Source organism: Lissotriton vulgaris, chromosome 8 (genome assembly GCF_964263255.1).
Source record: "Lissotriton vulgaris chromosome 8, aLisVul1.2, whole genome shotgun sequence".
In the NCBI taxonomy this organism is placed as follows: Eukaryota; Metazoa; Chordata; class Amphibia; order Caudata; family Salamandridae; genus Lissotriton; species Lissotriton vulgaris.
In genome coordinates this window covers 99,651,106-99,665,670 of record NC_141696.1, presented here as the reverse complement: position 1 = coordinate 99,665,670, position 14,565 = coordinate 99,651,106, and the positions used below count along the sequence as shown (strand labels likewise).

Below are 14,565 nucleotides of genomic sequence, written 5' to 3'. Positions count from 1 at the left end.
GGGGCACAAGAAAGAAACAACCCAGGGCCCAGGTACTCCTGGCATCCGATAGCAAGCTCCCTTGACTGGGTGCCTATTGGAAAACGAAGTTTAGTTAAAACAACAGTGTGACACTAAAAAGGAAAATAAACAAAAATGTAGCCTGAGTGCTCAAGTAATCCAGGAGCATAGGCAGAGTTTAGGGGATAAATAGTTTGTTACAGGTGCTTTCAGTTGGATATTGTGAGATGTAGTCAGATTTCAACAGGGATGCACACACACAAAACCGCACCCACACTCTCTCCCTCTCTGTCTTGAAAGCACTCAAAATATTGTTTATTTTACAAAATATTGTATTTACTTTCTTACTACTCCTACTAATCTGCATTCCTCTCTCTTTCACTTGCCTGGTAGGCCTCCCTCATGCACCCTGCTTGACCTATAATATATAGAAACATTGTATGCCAGCGTCCTTATCCTTACGTATTTAGGGCCTGACTACGAGTTTGGTGGTCTTACTACCGTACCACCGCTTTGGCAGTCACAAGAATACATCTGAGCCAGCAGACTTCCAGCTGCCGTATTAGAATGCATGCAGAATGAACCGCTGACCGCTGTCCTCAAAGTGGTTACTACCTGGGGCGCGGCGGACTGCAATGTTGGCGATGTGACTCTGATGCCATCAGGGCCAAACACAGTTGTACTGGTGATCTCCTAGCGGAAGTTTCCCGATGGCAGTAGGCAACCACAGTATGCTCTCTGCAAAGCATCAGAATAGTGCCCATTGGATAGATACAAAAACAACACAGCTGAAATCCATTGGCCAAGGTGACAAACCTGCAAATCACACTATAAAACAAAGACCATCCCAGACCATGATCCTTTGCCTCTCCACTGCAGCACAGCAAGACAGACACCACAATGTTTTATTCAGAAAAGGAAACCCTTTTTCTGTATTCCATTTAACACTCTCCATACACTGTTTTGCTTATTTTACTAATATCTATCAGTGAGTTTTTTTAGTCATTGTCACCCACTTTAATGTTCACTTATGGTACGCTAAAAAAATGTTTTTTCAGAGGCTGAGTTGTCTGTTGCATGATGGATGAAATCATAACATTAGAGCCACAGTTATTTGAAACCCAAGTCTAAAATACTCCTCTTAGTAGGAAAATGGAAATGTGGTCTAGGATAGTCAACAAAGTTTATGCTGTAGGTACCACCCTGTACACAAAGAATGAAATTGTGATAAGGATGAGGTGGCACGACCTGAGGCCGAAGGTACGTTCCCTGATCTCGAAGTAACACCTGGAGGCCCAAAAGACTGGCAGTGCTCCTTCCAGTGCCCCATTACAACTCTTTCACTTGGGAGGAGAAGGTCTTTGCCACCCTGCATTCTGAGTCTGATAAGTTACAACTCACTAACTGTCACAACACTACAATGTCCTGTTTGCTCTCATCTTAGGTTTAGTTACTGTTTTACCAATCTACTTTCCTAACATGCAGTACTCAAAGTATCTGAGATGTTTGATCTGCAGTTTTAATGTGTATTATTGCATATAAGACCACATTTATCAATCTTCATTATGTGCCACATGTTGGAATGCTGTCTGTAAGTGTATTACAATGAAAGTATCATCCCAGGACCCATTATATGTTTCAATATGTAAATATGTGTTCTGGGCCAACTGCATTTTGGCAACAGGTATGTTAAGTGTTGGCAAGCAGAGATTCAAATTACTACAACCACCCTGAGACCCTGTTTCGCTAACTCTAAACAAGATGAAAAAGTGAGCTTTGCCCAGTTTTCACTTGTCTCACATATTACAGCTGCTGTTCATTTCTCATGGACATAACCATTTGTCAAGTGTTAGCAAGTAGAGATTGAAATGACTACAACTACCATGAGGCCCTGTTTTCCAATTTTCACTTGTCTCACGTTACAACTGCTGTTCATTTCTCAAGGCCTTAACCATTTGTCAAGTGTTGGCAAGTAGAGATTGAAATGACTACAACTACAATGAGGCCCTTTATCTCCAGCCTCCTATCAGTGCGGTGTCCCCATGACGGATTCGATCGAATCCGTCATGGGGACACCGCACTGATAGGAGGCTCTTCAGCATTTTTGGTGGCAGCTTATTATGGTCTGCGCATGTACTGTTCTTTGGATACCAGAAATTTTACACTAATCTTTGGAACATCACCTTCTTGGACTAATTGTGTCTTTTACGTATAAACCCTTGACGTGGCTAAAATATTATCCGGATATCGGAATTTTGACATAGGCATCTGTACTGTTCGGATCAAACGATTCCATTGACGTCATTTTCGTCGCTTCAAGTTCTGACCAACACCCTTGCCCTGACGAAGCTCCCATGGTTGGGGAGCAAAACGCGTTGGCTGTCCTATAAATGAGAAAATAAAAGAATTTATTTTTGATACTACATGGTTCTGGCTACTTCATCCTTGGTGCTGCCTCTGTTCTGTTTCTTAAGTCTTTGTCTGGATTTCCAGTAGGACCAAACCGCAGCAGGTCCTGGAGGTTATCAGCACAACATCAAATTGGACATTAGAGGGACATCGGAAAATAGAGGTGCTGGCTGCAAGATCCGCTGTGGAACTTTTTTCTTTGCACTTCTTTCCTGCCGCCTGTGACAGCGGCCGAGCTCACCCTGCCATGTAAACCTGCCTGACAACGGAAAAATAAAATTATAATAACACTGTTATCATTTTATTTTTCCTTTTTCCAGTGCTTGAAGAGCAGTGGGGCGGCACTGCTCCCCCTTAGCGAAGGAGCCGTCATTGCTCACATGTTGCAACTTCTGTTAATTTCTCATTGACTTAACCATGTGTCAAGTGTTGGCAAGTAGAGATTGAAATGACTACAATTAACATGAGGCCCTGTTTCTCTAACAAGATGCAATTGTGAGTTTGCCAGTTTTTATTTGTCTGACACGTTACAACTGATTTCCACTTCTCATGGGCTGAATAATCTACACAAAATGATCTACTCAGAGACATTTCTGCCTACTTAGCTTGATGTTGTCCTGGTTTCTTCAACTGAAACCATTGATGGCATGTGTGACACCATACCAAGTGTGGAGGTCAAATATTTGGAAAGCATTAGTGTAACTCAGCTGATTACAAGTCGTAGGTGACCCATTAACTCTGCACTGCTCACATGATGACTAATTCCAAATATTCAACCAAGTTGTGTGAAGGCCTATATTGTACAAAACTAGGCCTTGGAATGGTCAAACACACATGTTACTCTTCCACTGTGTTGCTTTCACTGTTAATACTCCAAATGGCTTCTTAACAAGTTTTTTTTACCAAAGATATCACAATGGTAATCTCTACCTATTCTGTTTTTCCTAGGTCTCTACTTACTGTGACAGAAAACATGTGGATGAAGATACCACACTTCCACCAATAACAATGTTCTCTATTTCCCAACAGGTCGATCTGGCAAAGCACCTGTCCAGGGCTTGGCCACTGAACAGACTCCCACTCCACTCCGATGAAGACTTCAGTGATGACAACACTCCTGGAGTTGTGGACATGGATGACATCTGTTCAGTCTGGACAGATGGCAACAGTGAGTCTCACTGTGCTCACAACAATGCCTCCCACCCCAGCATCAACAGCTGCAACCGCTCAGCCGATCTCAGTCCCCCCAACAAGTGTACTTAGCACATTCACTAACATCCTGTGCCACCAGTCCTGGATCCTGAAATTACAATTACCAACCCTGTTACTGAGGAATCAGGAACCAGTGGGAGGGTGTACCCTGGGCCGAGGGCACAGGCTCATGGGGTTCGGGTCTGTAGATGGGGAACTGTGGGCCCGCTGAGGCCACTGGGGCCACTCACACCCAGGCCACCATCGACCAATTCTTGGGATCCATCAGGAGTCCCAGGCCTGATGGGACAGGTACTAATAGAAATCCATGAGATGAAGCAGCTGCAGAGAGACATACACCAGAGCTGGCCACCCACAACACCAACATTGGTCAGCTCATTGGGACGCTGCAGGATATCCATACAACCCTCTGAAGGGCTCTTCCACCACCATCTACCTCTTCCTGTGGTCCAATTACATCTGGCCAATCTACATCTGTGGCAGCCACAGGAAGGAAGGTCCTGCCAGAGGAAGATACGTCTGCAGACAACCTGGTCTCAGCAGCAATGGATCCCTCTCCCACTAAAATGCCGGGACGTCCACGCACGAATCCAAGAGGTGAGAATGGCAAGACACTCACTACCACCACTAAGAAACCTTGACCTTAATTTCCTCCAGTGTATGCAACACATTCACTTTGTGGACACTTTTCCTTTTCTGATGGGAGTAGTATTTTGGACATTGGACTTCAAACAATTTGGCATCTACTACTATGGTTTAATTTACCATTAATCACTTCTTCACTTTTGGTTTTCCCTTTTTGGTTTTGCACAATGTTTATTTTCTCCTTGTGTACTGCAATAAATACACAAATCACACACTCATTGCCTGCTGTAGTATAGCTCACATCTAGCAATGTATATATGAACACCCATGTGAACTTAACAATGCCAAAACAAGCTGCTTTCGTAGGCATGGATATGTTGCATGTGCACATTATTTAACTCAGGTTCACAACCATGTTACACCAACACATACATAGAAGTGTCTTGTCTTATAACATCTTTCTTCCATTGCTCCAATCATAGGCTGGCATGATGTCAGAAACATAACAAATCATACATTACTCAAAAAGTTGGTATCAGTCATCACATTTCAGGTGCATCAGACAATATCCTATTGAATAGGCAAACTAACATTGTTCTATATCATCAGCTGGTGCCATATATCCTACCTCACAAAAGGAGTCCCACATCATTTAAAACAATAAACAGACACATGACAGTACAACAATTTCTGATCGAAGGCTCATTCCAATCCAGTGTTGCACCATCTAGTGGAATGTCACAAACAAATGTCACAAGCACATTGGCTGTCAGCGAGAAGACACATCAACAGCTACAAACAGTTTATAAACAAAGAGGATTTAACCAATGTGAAGGGTGAGTAGCATTATTTGTACCCACAACAACATTTTGTTGAAGCACAGGATGCCACACATACTGCATTAGGACACCACACGATAAGAAACTAGTCCAATAGATTACTCTTAACTTCCATCCTACTGCTGTACAAGCTGCCTTGGTACAGGATTTGTACACCCAAAGTCTGTGACAGTCACTCCCAGGAACAAGCCTTGGTCACTTCATAATCCAAACAGCATCATATTCCTGCTAATGTCACCTCTCTGTAGTCCAAATGAAGATGTAATGGTAAAGGTATCTGAAACAGACCAAAAAAAAGAGGTTAGCTATGAAACCATACAAATCACACACACACAATTCACAGTCAACTTCTGGGGAACACAGGACATGACAAAAATCTAAGCTAAACAAAGCAACAACAACAAAGAGTGCATGAGTCAAAGCCTTTCTTCACAAACACCTTTCACCAGCTTTTGCCAGGAGCCTTAGCTTCCTAATACTTTACCTTAACACACTCCTTACATCATCACAACAAGAGTTGCTCTAATAGTCAAAGTTATGACATCTCACAACATACACTCATGAGAAGAAGTTTTCAATTAGGTCTTGAAGTAAGTCAGCTCGTTCCTCTTTACCACTATCATCATCATTTGGCATTTTAAGTTCCTCACCAGGTGGCACTTCATGGTCTCCATCCTCTGGAATATAAGAGATGTTCCATCACATGGTGATGGTGTGGAGCATGCAGCAGACCCCAGTGATTTAACATACCTTCCCGGGTGAGTAGAGGAGGGCTGCCCCAGTTTTGTCCAGACATCTGAATCGGTCCTTCAGGAGCCCAAAATCCTACTCCATGGTTCTCAATGAAGCAGACTCCCCTTGAGGTATTTGGATTCCTCAGCGGTGCCAGCAACCATGGATGGTTTTGATATCCTGAGTCCCTTAGATGGTAGACAGACAGAGGTGCAACTATAAGTTACACACTCTGCGATTATACAACCTTATGTTACCCACACAAAGTTAAGACAGATCATACTTACTAGCAAGCAAGGCCATTTCCTGTAGCAGTTGTGACACAAGCTGGGGAATGGTGCTGTTCTGCAGTATGAAGGAATCATGAGCTGACCCTGGGAACCAGGCACATACATTTGAGATGTACAGATCAAGTAAGCAGATAACTTGCACATTAATATAATGGAAGTGCTTCTTGTTCTGGCAAACTTGTTCCCTGGGTGGGGGTGGTACTACTGCAAAAACAACAATTGATGGACAGAATGCAGAACAATGTTGTACATTCACCCCAGTACAGAGATCTGGGCCTTAATCCATCGTTTTTACTCACCATGCCAATCCAGTTTGGACCCAGCCATATGCAAATCAGTCTTGACCCTACACCCAATGGGACCAGTCTAGCATGAACTGCCAGGCCAGGTCCTCCCTGGACTGGAAACAAACATCCTAGGACCGGTCTTTGGCTTTCAGCCCTCATCAGTCAGGATAGCTTGACTCCAGAAGCACGGGACCCACGTCTGGGCATACCTGTCCCACTCAGGGTGACAAATGCAAAAACAACAATTGATGGACAGAATGCAGAACAATGTCGTACATTGACCCCAGTACATAGATCTGGGGCTTACTCCGTTGTTTTTTTGCTCACCCTGTCATTCCTCTTTGGACACAGCCATATGCAAATCAGTCTTGACCCTGCGCCCAATGGGAACAATCCAGCCTGAACTGCCAGGCCAGGTCCTCCCAGGCCTGAAAACAAGTATCCTAGGACGGGTTTCTGGCTTTCAGACCTCATCTGCCAGGATAGCTTGACTCCAGTGGCATGGGGAGCACTGGACCCACGTCTGGGCATACCCGTCCCACTCGGGGTGACAAATGCAAAAACTACAATTGATGGACAGAATGCAGAACAATGTCATACATTTACCCCAGTACAGAGATCTGAGCCTTAATCCATTGGTTTTCTGCTCACCATGCGATTCCAGTTTGGACCCAGCCATATGCAAATCAGTCTTGACCCTGTGCCCAATGGGAACAGTCCAGCCCAAACAGCTAGGCCAGTTCCTCTCTGGACTGGAAACAAGCATCCTAGGACCGGTTTCGGGCATTTAGCCCTTATCCGCCAGGATAGCTTTGCAGACTTTGCGTGTTACACACATGCATTTCCCATTTATTATTGGTATTGAACCATGTGCGATGTGCAAGAAGAGTTATTGTTTCTGTAGGTCTGGCAGTAGGTGCATACTGATGTGCCGTGTCAATTGTCTTCATGACAAGGAACACAGCAGAGTCAAGTACACTATCAATTTACTGTCTTAAGAAGACACATGGCTAGGAAAATCAAATAATCTTCTCATGTTGTTTGATGTTGTGGGTGACAATTGTACCAAACAGGCCACTTGTCTTCAGCATGTCAGTAGAGATGCTCCCTCACTACTGTGTCTTATGTGATAGTGACCCTCTTACATGTGACGTAGCATACAGTCCACTTTGGATGCAGTGACTGAGCAATACTTTCTCTTGGTAACTGGGGCGTGTACAGTAAATGAGATAGCAGACATCACTAGTACCATCAGTATTAGTGCATACATGTTGGCATGAGTTTATGTTAAGGGGATTTAACCCCTTCGCCGCATGACAAATTCTACCGCGGTGCGAGAGGGGGCAGAGCTGGGCGTGTGCTCAGGTACCCAGGACATAAAGCACACAAATTACCTAAACCACACTTACTTAAACGAAAAAACGTTTCTAGGTTAGAAAAATATTTATTACATTCCAACCAGGGATGCTTATTCAATGCCAATTAGTTTGACTTTTAAAGTATCTTTTTTAACATTAATAGGCAGAAATGAAACGGACTGTGCATTCAATATTTACATCACTGTACAATTGGTTTGATACACATAGGAACAAACAATGTCAAAATAATATATAAAACATCAAACAACCTACAAAGAAATTAATACATAACAAAATACCAATATCATATACATATAGAATCAATGAATGAAACAAATCGAAAGAATGGGGAATATGGTCAACTGAATGACTCAAAATTGATAATAACTTGACTGGCTAATCCTAGTATTGTTTGTTAATAATGCTCTATTCCACCAAAGCTGCCGACGCGTTTCTAGACCAGGACAAACGTCCCTGGGCTCTCATCAGGGTTTTTATTCTTGGTGTCTGAAAGATGCAAAGAAAAAAGCGTTTTACTATTTTGATTAAATGAAAGCCTCTATTCTAAAGTTGCTACATATACTACTAGTTTGTGCATGGATAGAATCTACATACCAGGCTCTTTTTATGGGGTGGAGAAGGCTTGTGGGACTTGTTGTCAGAGTGCGGGGAACCAAAGGGATCAATTGTTTTCTGTAGGCAGGCGATGTTATCTGAAAAATCAGGGTTTGATTGAATAAGGCTGAGCGTTTACATTGTTGCCTAATGAATAAGTGACTAGGCGGTATAACTCATAACCAACTCTGCTACATATTTGCTGCTTATGATGCTTAATTATGCGACATGGGATAATACATTAATTTAAGAAAGTTTGCCTAAAAAGCGAAATGTGAAAATTACTGAAACTCATGTAATGGACATTTCATTAGGGCCGAAAGTTATTTTAACAAAAGGAGAAGAGAAAAAGCTTACCTGGCTGTTCATTTTCTGTACATTCCAGGGTGGTATCTGTTCCATCTAGTGCTCTTAAACTAGCAGGATCCATAATCTCCAACACTTTTAATTCAACATTACTAAGGTTAAACTCCAATGGACACCGCCACCTGTCCCTTTAGCGTGCTGTTTTGCCTTGCTATAATCTTCACACACTTTCTTGCGCAGGTCATACCACGAGTAGCCTTTATTCGGATAACTGATCAGCCAAATAATCCTCTGAACAGAAAAATGTTGGTTATCTTCCTGAACCTGGCTTTTCTAGCAGCAGCTATATGAAGAATGATTTGTTGGCAGCAAAGATTATCTGTCAGCATACAAAAATGTAAACACTCATGACACACTTTGCTTTTCACTCCACAAATCCGACTAACACATTTCCCCACTATTTCTAATGGTTACCAGTCAGGCAACCCCTTCTAAAATATAGACAGAACACCCACTCTCTTAGCTGTATTAAGAATGATTTCACAGGCCATATTATCTGTTAACATACAAAAATGCAAACACCTGAGACATGCTTTGCTTTTCATTCCACAAATCCGACTAAGACACATTTCCTAATGGTTGCCAGGCAGGCAAGCCCCTCTAAAACATAGACAGAACACCAACTCACTACCGAGGACTTGATTGGAACCTTTAAATTAGGTTAATAAATAACATTACACTTTGGACACTAAACTACCGAAATGGAAATGGAGATAATTAATTGCACTTCTCTTTGAACAAAATCGGCACAGTAGTGTTTGGTAAGAGTACTATTTTGTCCTTCCCCGGGTATTAATGTACCCCCCTTTGTAAGTGGTAGGCTCCTAGATTCCAGGAGGCAACCACTGCCTCATCTTTGGTCTTGTGTTGCATGTAGTCTTAAGTGCCTTACTTATGACAGTGTACGTAAGTACAATCATTGTTTGTGCCCTAGCGTCCAGATACAGAATTACATCTGGAGCTCTTTTTCTATTGGGTACGCAGAGTGACTATCTGTAAGAATAATCAGCACAGTGACATTGAGTTTCCCTATTACTCTCAGAAGTTCAGACACTTGTGTGCAATCTTATTTTTTAAACATGTTTTTATTGTAGAAAGAACATAGCGCAAGCCAAGTGTTAACACTTGTGTACAATCTTAACGCAAGCCCTTGTTTATATATATTGGGGTTGCCTTGCCTTCTCTGTCCTGCTCCTCTTGGGTACCCTTTTTGCGTCAGCTTTTCTCTAGTGTATGTCGTTGTTTATTCCTCTTGATCCATACACCAACTGTCTGCTCTGAGGCCAGCTGAGTCTCTTAAAGCCTAGTACATGGGAGAATGATACTTCACACACTTTGCTGTGAATAATCTGAAGAGAAAACAACAAGAAATGTGGCAACAATATGTGGAAAAAGGAGAGGAGCCAGACACCACACTCCAAAAACAAAATGTTTTTTCCGATGCATGAGAACAGAGAGATAGGGGGTAAAATTGGTAGACACGAATAAAATTAGGAAAATAGCACCTATGGAAGCAGAGATAAGGTTCAGAAAATAGAGAGAAAAAGTAGAGTGGAAGTGGAAATAGACTTCTTCATACATTATCAAAAGCTCTAATGTCCAGGTGTTATACACTTCTTGAAGGTCAGCACTGAAAAATTAAATGTTCAATAACTTTACAGACATATAGTTAAGACAAGTGAACAAACTGCTCAGCTGCATACCTGATGTGGCTGAATATCTTTGACACGTCGGTAATGATCCACATCAGGAATTGTCTTGTCCCAATAGTTAAGCAAATCATGCAAGGCATGTGCAAATGCATAGACAGCCAGGTATACATTATAAGTATACCGAAGATTATGGAGATCAAACAGGATTGGGTCCAGATCAACCACCTGTTCTTTTCCTGTGCAGACCTTTACGTCCTCATCTTTTACAATCCCTTGAGCCAAGGTGGTGGTGTTGTCTTGCCACAGACAGCCAAACACCTTTTGCCAGAATGGTTTAATGAAGATGTCACTTTGAAACCTGTCTGGGTGTATATTGTACACAAAGTCCTTAAACTCAGGCATGTCAACAACATAAAAGGTAGAAATCATGGTGCCATTCAGCCAAAGCCAGGTGTCCACACTGAAAATATTTTGTGTGATAGAGAAGCCAGGCAACCCCAACCACACTTTCCCTTGAACTTTCCTTTTCGCAAGTGTCTCTAGTAAACGTACCATTGCACTCACATGACTGTAGACCACAACAACTTTGGCTTTCGACTTTCCTATTAAATCAGCAAGGATCTCAATCCTTTCTTGAGGGTGCTGGCCAGACACTTTTTCAAAGAAGTCAATGCATCCACCAGTCTTCTGTATCTCCTTTTTCAAAATCACGCTGCTTTGGGTGAAACCATCATTATCCATTGCTAAAACACCAACCCAAGTCCATTTAAAGAAATGTAGAAGTCTAGTCACTGAATAAATTCCCATTAGACTACTTGGTACCATCTGGAACAAAGACGAATTTACATGTATTTTGTTCTCAGAAGGAGATAATGCCCCATAACTGATCTGTAAAGAATGAAATAACTTTAAAATAATTTGTGATATTTAGGTTGGATCTTTTGTTGCTACATTTGTCTGCCAATGCACACAAACCTAGATCTCCAATGGAAAAGCTTACTGTATGGTATCAAATATACATTTATTCCTTAGGCTGTACATATTTGCAATATGTGACATTACCTTGTCTTTGCTACTCAGTCTCTTAGTGCCTACTTCCAAGTGCCCAGTAATTTCATTGTGGGCAGTAACCAGAGTTAGCAGCCCCATCGGAATTATGAGGTCTGTGGGAACGCCAGAGAATGTTGGATTTTGCTTGGACACTTCATCTAATGAAACCATATGAGACGTCAGGGTAAACCTTCAGGGGAAAATGGGGAATTACTCCAGCCATTACTGATTCCTCCAGTAGTTCCCAATTTCCCAGGGTATCCTCAGGGATCAACTAGTAATGCTGTTTTTCCTCCACCCCGGGAATTACTGAGGGCCACCCAGGATCAGTGGGAAGGAGAATCCCAAACCAATTTACATTCATCTTTTAATAAGCCCCCTTTGTAGGAAGTGTTCGAAGACAGATACAGACACTGCTTCAAAACACAAACTATAATACTCCAAAGTAATTGATAATCATATTTTATACTATATATAAACACCCATGGAAGACAGAAAAGTGTAATAAAATACAACTATCCCTTTACTATATTATTTTGAGGAATACAAAAGGTTAGTCCATACACTCATAATCCTATCCGCAATGAAAATGCAAAATTCACCTCTCACAAAAAACATGTGATCTTTCTGGTACTAAAGATTCTTGCACAGTTTTCACACCATCCAGGTGTATTGAGTATCTATGCCTTTTAGATCCACTCCCCATTTCCAAAGAAGGAACCAAGATAAATGAAGATTAAGGGACTCATGGGTTGTGGCCAAGCTGCCAACTGCGATGGCCGCTTAGCACTGAAGCTCCGCTAGCATCCCCACAATCCTGGACATATACTGACCTCTGATCGGCCATCCTTGCTAGATAGCCACTTGACCTAGCTGCTGCCGCACTGTGGACCACCTCGCTGTCGGGGACAGTGACATAGACAGCACTGAAATCATCCAGACATGCCACCCCGTCATTGGGACCCGACCATGGCCTAGCCTGACTCCTCTGCGGCCGAACAGGAGTGCCTTGGAGGTACGGCTGCTCCTGAAGTGTAGCGAGGTTGCTGTTCCTTGATTGCTGCAGCGGTTGCCTGCCTGCATCCATCGGAACTTCTGCAGATCTACTGACTCTGTTATGTGGGAACCAGAGGGAGGCAGGGCAAACAGCACGCCTCCTGGTCCTGACTCCTATATTGTCGGGCACCTCCCTGCGACACAGCTGTTAAAAACCTTGTTGGTACAGTTGCACAGACACTAACGGTGTCCCCTAACTTTAATTAAGCCCCCTCCTGTTAGATTATACCCCACATGGACAACTAGTCCGTCTGTACCCTACAGAGGAGAGGACCTCTGCCCTGCCATGCTGCTGAGGACTAAATCTAGCTGAGTTGCATACCATTAACACCGCCGGGGCTGCGTCCACATCCCCCTCAGCAGCCTGCAACTGCGTACACTCTGTGAGAGGATCAGCGGGTGGCTTCCCTGACTTCTCCAGCAGGGACACCATTGTTGTAAACCCACCTCCACCTTGGTTTGTAGCGCTGGTTGCAGCAGTGTAACTGGCCCGGACTGGTTTTCATTGAACATTACACTCTATGGAATTCGGTCTGTGGCGAGCCAATGATTCTTTTTTTATCCCCTACTCCATCACCCGCCTTTACATCCACATGGGGTCCATACTGTTTTTTCTCCTGCTATAGTACGTACGCAGGAGGAGTCTCCAAACTGATACATAAGCTAGTGCCATTTCAATTATCAGTTGTTCTCACAGACATGGAGAGACGGTATCTATACTTGGCGGGCCCAGAAATATATCAATAACTGTACAGATATGAGATTGCCGAACAAAGCGATCAGGAGGGAGCGTTATATCACACCCACTATTGACGAGATAGTGTCTGACATCAACGGCACCAAGCGGTTCTCCAAGGTGGACATAAACTCGGCTATCACCAACTAGTCTTGGAAGAGAAGAGTCGCTACATAACAAGATTTTCCACCCATGTGGGTCTCAGACGATTCAAACGACTCAATTTCGGGGTGTCGTCTGCAGCTGAGGTCTTCCAGGATGCCATCAGGGAAGCGTTGTCAGGTCTGGTGGGTGTCATAAATGTCAGCAATGATATCCTGATCTTTTCTGGCTCCTTGGAAGAACACCACACACGCCTGAGGGCGACTTTGCAGAGGATTGTGGAATAAGGGCTGACTATGCACAAAGAGAAATGTGAATTCTACACCAATGAGGCAGAGTTCTTTGGCTACAGGTTCTCTACTCAGAGACTGCAAGTGGATCCTGCCAAGGTTGAGGCCATCTGAGCAGCGGTGACGCCCCAAAACCAGTCGGAGGTGCGGAGCTTCCTGGAATGGACAATTATTGTGGCCGGTTTATCCCACATTTGGCGACGATCTCAGAGCCGCTCAGACCTCTAAAGAAGAAGGATGGAAATTGGCAATGGTCCAGTGCGGAGGCGCGAGCATTTATGGAAATAAAAGGGGATCCCCTGCATAGTGCGACAGTGGCGTACTTCAAACCGGGACAACCAACGGAGGTAGTTGTGGATGCCAGCCCGGTATGGCTGGGGGTGGTGTTCCTGCAGCAAGACCAGAGGGAAGAGTGGGTGCCAATCGCATACACCAATTGGGCCCTCATGGCTGTGGAAACACAATATACCCAGATTGAGAGGGAGGCTCTTGCAATCTGGTGGGCTTACCAACATTTATATATTTATATATATATATATATATATATATATATATATATATATATATATATATATATATATATATATATACACGCCAAATCAAAGAAGACCTACAAGCATTTAATGAGGTGGTATTGAGAGAACCGTGGTTCACCAGAGCTACAAGACAGTCTAAATCTAACGGGCACCTGAACCACTTAATAGACACTTCGAAATTTGCGCTACCCAGCTGGAAATCAGTTCCCTCTCGTAATAAATCACCCCCCCAAATCTGTAGCACCAATCCGCTTTCGGAGGACGAGTTACTCTCTCTATTACAATCATATGAACCCTCTCACAGGAACCCTCTCACTCCCAGTATAGGGACAATCCCAACTATCCCCCCCCCAAGCCTCACAGGCCCACTAAACACAACACTAGAGGCGTTATTGACAACAACCTAAGACGAGTTCCCTCATTCTGGAACCTACTTAATCCCTCATCACG

General features: G+C 43.3%; 2 protein-coding genes across 2 annotated transcripts in view; both read right to left on the bottom strand.

Moving 5' to 3' along the window:
• LOC147693527 (vomeronasal type-2 receptor 26-like) overlaps nt 1-8,757 on the bottom strand; it is a 233,995-nt gene extending 225,238 nt beyond the window's left edge. The window contains exons 1-2 of the mRNA XM_086936044.1: nt 8,685-8,757; nt 8,328-8,425 (exon numbers count right to left, since the gene is read on the bottom strand). Of these exons, the coding sequence (XP_086792170.1) occupies nt 8,328-8,425; nt 8,685-8,757 (171 nt within the window). The remainder of the gene's footprint in view (nt 1-8,327; nt 8,426-8,684) is intronic.
• Nucleotides 8,758-9,919: 1,162 nt separating this feature from the next.
• Nucleotides 9,920-14,565, bottom strand: part of LOC147693526 (extracellular calcium-sensing receptor-like) — a 77,839-nt gene continuing 73,193 nt past the window's right edge. The window contains exons 3-4 of the mRNA XM_086936043.1: nt 10,397-11,233; nt 9,920-10,042 (exon numbers count right to left, since the gene is read on the bottom strand). Coding sequence (XP_086792169.1) covers nt 9,920-10,042; nt 10,397-11,233 — 960 coding nt within the window. The remainder of the gene's footprint in view (nt 10,043-10,396; nt 11,234-14,565) is intronic.